An 8175-nucleotide genomic window follows, 5' to 3' on the forward strand; every position below is an offset into this window, starting at 1 on the left:
TGAAAATGTGCATGTTGCTCCATTGTGAGACATTCCATGCAGAGTGTGACAATAACATAAAAAAATTGAATATAATTCTTTTTACAGTTCATTATGCAAACGTATGAAAAAAAGACATGCCAAAGTTTACTTTTGTAGTGCTGATTATATATAACTTTTATTGATCTATAATAAATTTACATTCTATATTTCTGATCAATCTGATATAAAGTTGATACAAGCCGTCTCTAACAACTGAAATATTTACGCCCCTTTTTTAACTTGACCACACCTTCAGCCAGTAAACAAGATATAACCTACAGGTCTGTGCACAAACTGATAGATCTGCAAGAGCTTGGTGACTGAAAAGGAGGAATCATGCAAAACGTAGGTACTTCGTCAGACAGACAGTCTGTTACTGTGTAGTACAGAGTGGACCCAAACACAGCACAGATACAATTAGGTGATTTATTGGGGTGTAGTCTTGAGTTGTAGTCTCGCGTTGTGAACCAGCGGGTTGCAGGCAGACAGGTACTGGGTACACGGATGACAATCCTGGGCACAAAGAAAACCGGTTTTGTAGAAGGCAAGTAAATCAAGCAATGCTTGAGGGTCAAAAGCGCATACTACCTCAGTAGATGTGACAAAGATCTGACGAGGGGTGGTTGGAAAGCCAGGTTGAAGTATTGCAGGATTATGAGGTGCAGGGCAGCAGGTGTGGAGGGTCTAGGTAGGATGACACAGGAGAACCAGCAGGGGTGTAAAAGGGACAAGGACCAGGCCGTGGCTGTGGCCATAACACAGTCAGAGAGAATACGTTGTTTTAGTAATACAGGGAACAGAAGAATGAATGGTTTTCTGAGTGAGCGTTTTGGTTTTGTTGATGAGTTTGGCTGTGGTTGCATTTGAACTCTTATCTACCAAATGTATTTCAATGTTGCATTTATACTGTTATCTATTAAACTTGTTTCAATGTTGGGAAAAATCTTAAAACTAAAAAGTAGGATATGGTTTACATCCAGCACTTGCAAATGATGATGATTGACAAAGTATGATGCACACTATTGGCATTGATAGACTTTCTTTCAGCCCTCATTTGTATATATTACTGGAAGTTTAATGGTATTCTTGAATATTCTGTAACCTTTTTTTTGCCTCAACAGAACGAGAGTCCTACAGGGTTCTACTCAAATCTGGAGGTTACTGTTCTTAGAGCAAATACCATCTACTCCCGTGATTATTGTGAGTGTCCTCTAAACATTCACAAATGTTTAAGATAACTAAATAAAGGAATATTATTATCGTCAAACTACATTAAACTTGGGGGAATTCTAAACAGAATGGATGGTTATGAGCATGAAGGCATGTTGGCACAGAATTGACTGTTGACTCTTATGGATTGTTGTTGTAGTATTAATTGTATTACTGCTCAGTTTATGGGCAGGGTTCCCAATTATATTATTGTGCATATATATTATATAGATGAATAACATGCTTTTTGTAAGTGAAGAAATCCATTCTTCTCCCTGTTCTTTGCTGCTACAATCTCTTCATATATCAATCCATAATGGCTTATCTCGTGTTTATGTATAGGGTCTGAGTCAGACTGCTATGTCACATTACATATGCCCACGGCCTCTACGAAGATTCACCGTACCAAGACTGTCGACAATAGCAGCTCCCCAGAGTGGAATGAAACTTTCAACTTTAGGGTCCAGTCTTCTGTAAAGGTAAGTCATGTTATCCTTTTTGGTCAAGCAGCAGTCAGAGCATGATTCTATGATCATACAACTTCTGATAAGACACAGTCATCAAAATAAAGATCGGTAAAGTTTTCTTACCACAACTGTTCATTCAAACTCACATGGTACATGAGATTTAACACCATGTTAAGGCCAGTTGGTATCAAAAACCTGTTACAAGTTATTCTGTAATGTGATGTTAAGCCTGGAAAAGGAGGCCACTGAGTATATTTGCTCATGCAAACGTGACACATTCAATGTACATTGCTGGAGCTTCTCCTTCCGCGACCTGACTCCGGATAAGCGGTTGACGATGGATGGATGTAAATTGCTTGACTATAAATTTAACTAGTTAGGCTAGTTTCTATCAATTAGTCCTATCAGATTATTATTTGGAAATTTATGAAAAAAAATATGGAAAGAATAACATAAATCATTATTTTTGTCTTCAGAACATCCTGGAGATTAGACTGTATGATGAGGACACTTTCATAGATGGTGATGACTTGTGTTCAGTTGTGTTATTTGACATCAACAACCTCGTACCAGGAGTGAAGGAGACTAAAGTCTTCAACAGAGACTCACAGGTGAATAATATGCCTTTCTGAAACTTTAAGGAATATTCTAGACCTTGGAGTATTTAGTAGCATATAACTTAATTGTATGGAATTAAAGTATGTATTCTCAGATACTGTATTTAACTCAAATAAACTTAATTAAAAAGATGAAATCGATATTTGGATGTACTGTATTCTTAGTCTGGGTTGGATGCTCTATTTCTTTCAGACGAATGATGAACTGTGGATGGAATTTCAGCTGCTTGAGTGGTATGTGGCACACTGACTAAATGATGCAATATGGCAAGATTCATGCAAAAATCCATTACAAGATATTTATATTATTATTTTTTCAGTGGTGATCCTCCTTGTAAATATATTTCAAACGGAGTCCTAATGGTAAGTATTGTGGCATGCTAATGACCTGATCAGTTTGTGACACTTTGTTCTACTATGTTAATAGTACCACATTTTATATTATGTTTTAGAACATTTTATCACTGTAATCATTAGACTCATGTAAGTTCTTTGTTTGTATTTGTTTTTGTACATCTTAACCCAGGAGCTGATCGCTGCTATAGTTATTTTATCAGTAATTTGCTAAATGTTGTATCCTAGGCTGCCCCATTCACTGCTGTGGATGTTAGTTTGATCAACAACAACTGTGAGTAGAGGGTCATATTTGCTAAATTTCTGTCAGTCAGTTAGTTGTTCATGGTGATGTACTGTGTTTTTACAGTGAACTCGGACATTATTTTGAGACTAACAGGAGCATATAATGAAGATCAAAAGATGGCCAGTTCAGAACAAAAAACAGCGCTAGCAAAAACCTTGCGGTTCTATGTGAACAGAGATCTGGAGACAGAACTCATGATAGTGAGTTTACTTTTACCATCTTTCATCTGGCTACTCATCAGTTACATTATGTTGTTCATATATGTTTTGTGATGGTCTGTTCTCCCCAGAATCAGCTGGACAGCTCGAGTGGCAGTTCAGCAAATGCTGTTCAGCTTAAGAAATTGCCAGCCAAAGACCAAGTTAACGTGTCTATTCCCTTTGGAGAGGTACAGTAGGTACTACACAAGTACTGGAAAGTTGTGTATGGCCTAGAAGGATCCAAACAGAAGCATGTGACTTTTACATTCCAATTAATCTCATTGACACTGAATGTTTTCCAACACAGGAAAAGCTGGACTTACATTTGAAAATGGAGGACTGGTAAATGTGCATCGCATGCATTAGTGTCAATGTTTCCCATTCTATATATTATAAATTAGTATGCTTATGTGTACACACAATATATTATTTACAGCCCAGAGAAAGGTTTTCAAGTTCGTTTGGATTTCAACCTTTCACCCCAAGAGAAGAAGTTCCTGGAGCAGAGAAGAGTGGTGGTGGATCAGGCCTTAAAGAAAGTGTTGAAGCTTAACTCTGCCCGTACACTCAAAAAGGTACTCTGAAAATACATTTCCTGTGAGGTCACATTAACTTTAATTAGAAACTGTAACAATGACAACAATATGCAGTTAAAAGTCTATCAGATTTTCTTTGAGTCTATGTCTACTACTGCGTCTCTGGCCCAACGACCACCCAAGTGCTGCTCATTTATTTTCCTCCCTAGGTACCTGTAATAGCTGTTGTGGCCTCAGGGGGCGGGACTAGAGCTATGACTGGCATGTATGGGAGCCTGAGGGGCCTACAGAGAATTGGCCTTCTGGACACTGTGACTTATATTACTGGAGTGTCTGGTTCTACCTGGTGAGTATAGGTATTATGGGGAGTCAGGAGTCAGGTGACTGAGCGGTTAGAGAATAGGGTTAGTAATCAGAAGGTCGCTGGTTTGATTCCCAGCCGTGCCAAATGACGTTGTGTCCTTGGGCAAGGCACTTCACCCTACTTGCCTCGGGGGAATGTCCCTGTACTTACTGTATTCCAGATTGGAAAAAAAGAAGGTGTCAAAACAACTAACCACAGAGCCACATCCCTGTTTCTGGGCCATTTTTACATTTCAAACTTGACAATCCCTGAAAGGCATAATGGCAAGTTACTTAGGCTGGTGATGACACAGGCCTTACATGTAATCAATTCCCTTGGCACAGTCATAAATGCTATTCATCAAGATTATGCTAGCATGACTAGCAGATGACTTCCTTCACCACTTTAATTCTATGGAGGGTCATTTATATTTATATTAAGTAAAAGTGAAGTAAAGACTGAAGTAAAACACTAAGTCAATTCTAAACTAGCTGTGTGTGCAAAATAGTTACCCCAAATGCTACAGATTTTAACCAGTGTGCAAATTAGACAATGACCCCCGGAAGAGTCTACCAAACCACAAAGCATAACTATGAACGCATCCATAAAATTCCTTTTTGACAGGGCCATGGCCAAATTAAACGAGCAAGATGATTGGTCCCATTGTGACATGAAAAAGGCAATTGCTGAACTGGAGAAGGAGATCACAAAGAGTGCTCTTAGTGCCTTCACCGTGGAGAAACTGCAGTATTACCACACTGAAACTGGAAAGAGAGAGCAGGAGGGACACCCGGTGTCACTCATAGACATGTGGGGATTGGTCATTGAGGAGCTGACCCATGGGAAGGTATAGTACACTCATGATAATACACAACACCGCTCTGTTACAGTGCAAATCAGAAGTAAAAGTTATATAATTGCGTGGACATGGAAACGCCATTGTCGTGCATCTATGCTGGACCCCACTATGTACAAAAATCATTGTTCAAGCGTCCCTTGAATTTTTTGGCCAGCCTAAACTATGTGTGAATGAATCCACTGTTTGTTAAAAGAAAAACAGCCATACTCTGTCTGAGCAGCAGAGGGCAGTGTCAAAGGGCCAAAACCCCCTCCCCATCTACACTGCTGTCAATATGAAGGAAGGAAGGAAAGGCACTACAGCTGAGAAAGGTCATTAAAGCTCCTCTTCAGCTAAAGCAGCTTATGGTTTCCTCTTGTTATAGGGTCTTTCTAAATGTTTAACCCTGTAAGACCCGGTTAAAATTACAACATCACTTTTAGCTCTCCAAAAAACACATATATATGCAAATATTTTATTTTTTTGAAAGACCATTATGGGTAGCCAATGGGTCCTACTGTCTTGCCTTGCAATGCCATTGTATAAATGTGGTCTTTCAAAAAAAAGAAATTAGCAATTAGAGAAAAGTGACGTAATTTTACAACCAGGGGTCTTAAAGGGTTAAAAGGTTTGCCTTCATTTAGTGTATCTAAGAAATATAGATATAGCACATTTCATATGTATATTAGATGTGATTTATGCTTCACATCTGTGTCTCATACCTTTCTATTTAATTTCTTCCTTTCCTGTCAGAATGGTGTGAGTTCACGCCATACGAAGTGGGGATCCCAAAGTATGGGGCTTTTGTCCGTACTGAAGATTTTGGCAGTGAATTCTACCTAGGTCACATGATCAAGAAGCTCCCAGAGACACGTCTCCCCTATCTGATAGGTGTGTTTGTGTACATCTATGCATGTTTGCACGTGTGTCCCAGTATTTATAATCTTTCTAATCTGTTTGTCCGTTGACAGGAATCTGGAGTAGTGTTTTTTCTATGAATCTGACTCAGCTGTGGACAGCTTTCACTGGAATGCCACCTTCCTGGAGCCCATGGCTGGGGGAGAATGTGAGCAACATAGGTAACGACCTATTTCTCTTCAACACAGTGGTTAAATAGCAATAATGCAACAGAAAACGTTGATTCATCCACACATTCTGCTTAGTTTAGAAGTATTTCCAAGGTGTGCATCCCCTTAGCTACACCACAGTCCTGATAGTGATTAGTGATTAGCCAGTGTTTGCTTCAATTACTTTCATCTGCTCTCCATCAACTTCTCCCAAACTTCTCCCACATAGAAGCAGACAGTGAGCCAATTACCCTGGACACATATCTCCTCACGCCGATCACCAGCACGGCTAGCGTGGTCTCCAGCTTTTTCAAGAGCCGACCCGTCATCACTGAGATATACAACTTTATGCGTGGATTCTTCATGCATTCCTATTATAACAAAAACTCAAACTTTACCGACTGGAAAGGTGACTTGCTGCACTGTTTCATAAACACTGTGAAAATGCGTTTAAATACCTTAGTCTTTTGCTGTTTCTAATTCTGCAAAAAAATATTACATTCTGTTAAAGGGGATTTTACGGTTGGCTAAAACAGAATCTAGGACATAAAATGACTTTCTGGCCTTCCATGTTTAGATAGCCACCCTGATGCCTTCCCAAACAACCTAACACCAGCTGACTCCAAACTGCAACTAGTTGATGCTGGCCATGCAATAAACATTGGTTGCCCTCCAGTGTTGCGTCCCCAGAGGGGTGTAGATGTCATCCTGACTTTCAGCTACTCATGGGATCCGCAGGATGTTTTACAGGTAAATAATAAGGGAGCAGCCATTTTTGAATTATGCAAAGGGTAATTATCAGAATTTTATAATTTAGCTGTTTGCATACTCTAGGTAGGAGGTAGTATTGCACTGGCTATGAACCCCTATCTGAAAGTGCTTGAATGATATGGTTATCCACTGCTACTATAAATCAGTAGTCCATATTAAGATGATTTTGTTCTATCTAAGGTTATAAAACTGACACAGGATTACTGTGAAGACCACAAGATACCCTTCCCCCACATTGACTTCAGCAAGCTCGAGGCTGAGCCTGTGAGAGAGCTCTACGTCTTTGAAGACAAAGAGAACCCAGAGGCTCCCATTCTGCTGCACATGCCCCTTGTCAATGTTTCTTATCGTGAGTTCAAGGCTCCTGGTAAGTGCTCTCTGAGGATGCCAGGACTGCATTCTGTGAAAGCTGTCATGCCCTTTGTTGTCTTCAAACAGTAAGACATCATTTGTATGTACTTTGATGATACTTGACAGGTCAACCACGGAAAGGTGAGGAGGAGATGGAGGCGGGGAAAGTTGATGTTAGCTCTGACTCTTCTCCCTACAAGACCTCCAACCTGACCTACTCTGTGAAGGACTACAGGTCACTGGTGGATCTCACCACCTACAATGTTGTCAACAACAAGGATGCGATCTTGAAGGCTCTTCGCAGTTCCCTAGAGAGGGCAGTCCCTGTGAAGGAAGAAGCCAGTCAGGATCAGGATAAGCCAGTAAAAAAATCAGTTCAGTGAGGGACGTAGTATAATTCCTGTAGAAACATTGGAATGGAGAACCATGCCTGTTTCACAAAAACATGGACATTTTAAAATAGTATTTTATAAGGATTTGGTTATAACGCTAATAATTAAATTCAACATAGCTTGTAATAATGGGTGTCACCCTGCCCCCCACCTCTCATATGCTAAAATCCAGAGGTGGAAAAAGTACTAAAATATTGTACTCAAGTAAAAGTACCAATACTTTGATTAAATATTACTCAAGTACAAGTGAAATTACCTATTTGAAAAAATACTCAATTAAAAGTAATAAATAGTTCATTTAAAATGTACTTTAAGTAAAAGTTACTTAGTTACATTTTTTCAACTGTCGAACGGGGCGAGGCGGGGGATCTCTCCTATGTAGTGGCAATGCCCTATTTACGTCATTTCGCCCCATCTACGTCAGATCACTGAATGTCTCCTCCTGCTGTACTGTTATTGTAGCTTACATCAGCTACCTAGCTAGCTTCAGGATTTCTCCCACCACCCGCAAATGCATCTTCCCTGGATGCAAGAACTCCAGCTGCGCTACAACGCCATTTAAGTTCCCTGTTGATAATGAAAGGAAAAATAGGTGGATATAGATTTTGTGAAGAGCCACGCTCATGGAAAGCTTCGGATAAACTCCAACAGCCGCCTCTGCGCCACTGACCATTTCACGGCGGACAGTTTTAACATGGACCAGAGACAGACGGGGTTCAACAA

General features: G+C 39.9%; 1 protein-coding gene across 2 annotated transcripts; it reads left to right on the forward strand.

Annotated features, from left to right (window-relative positions):
- The first annotated feature begins 330 nt into the window (after positions 1 to 330).
- LOC136943484 (cytosolic phospholipase A2 zeta-like) lies at positions 331 to 7784 on the forward strand. 2 transcript variants are annotated; one of them, XM_067236825.1, is made up of 20 exons: positions 331 to 366; positions 1143 to 1221; positions 1573 to 1709; positions 2174 to 2308; positions 2508 to 2548; positions 2635 to 2677; positions 2897 to 2942; positions 3018 to 3154; positions 3244 to 3342; positions 3462 to 3496; positions 3591 to 3729; positions 3900 to 4036; positions 4658 to 4880; positions 5086 to 5203; positions 5625 to 5762; positions 5843 to 5950; positions 6168 to 6347; positions 6516 to 6688; positions 6890 to 7076; positions 7187 to 7784. In XM_067236825.1, the coding sequence occupies exons 1-20, from the start codon at positions 358 to 360 to the stop codon at positions 7441 to 7443; spliced, it is 2421 nt and encodes an 806-aa protein (XP_067092926.1). In that variant the 5' UTR covers positions 331 to 357; the 3' UTR covers positions 7444 to 7784. The 2 variants fall into 2 exon arrangements, with proteins under 2 accessions (XP_067092926.1, XP_067092927.1); XM_067236826.1 differs by having other exon boundaries at positions 6171 to 6347.
- The last annotated feature ends 391 nt before the right edge of the window (positions 7785 to 8175 follow it).

The sequence above is a fragment of the Osmerus mordax genome, chromosome 5, assembly GCF_038355195.1.
Source record: "Osmerus mordax isolate fOsmMor3 chromosome 5, fOsmMor3.pri, whole genome shotgun sequence".
NCBI lineage: Eukaryota > Metazoa > Chordata > Actinopteri > Osmeriformes > Osmeridae > Osmerus > Osmerus mordax.

Bases quoted from the DNA above. Each gene is read 5' to 3' on its own strand.
- LOC136943484 (XM_067236825.1), top strand. The intron at 3,155-3,243 runs GTGAGTTTACTT...TGTTCTCCCCAG, and splicing joins TGGAGACAGAACTCATGATA to AATCAGCTGGACAGCTCGAG. The intron at 6,348-6,515 runs GTGACTTGCTGC...TTCCATGTTTAG, and splicing joins AAACTTTACCGACTGGAAAG to ATAGCCACCCTGATGCCTTC.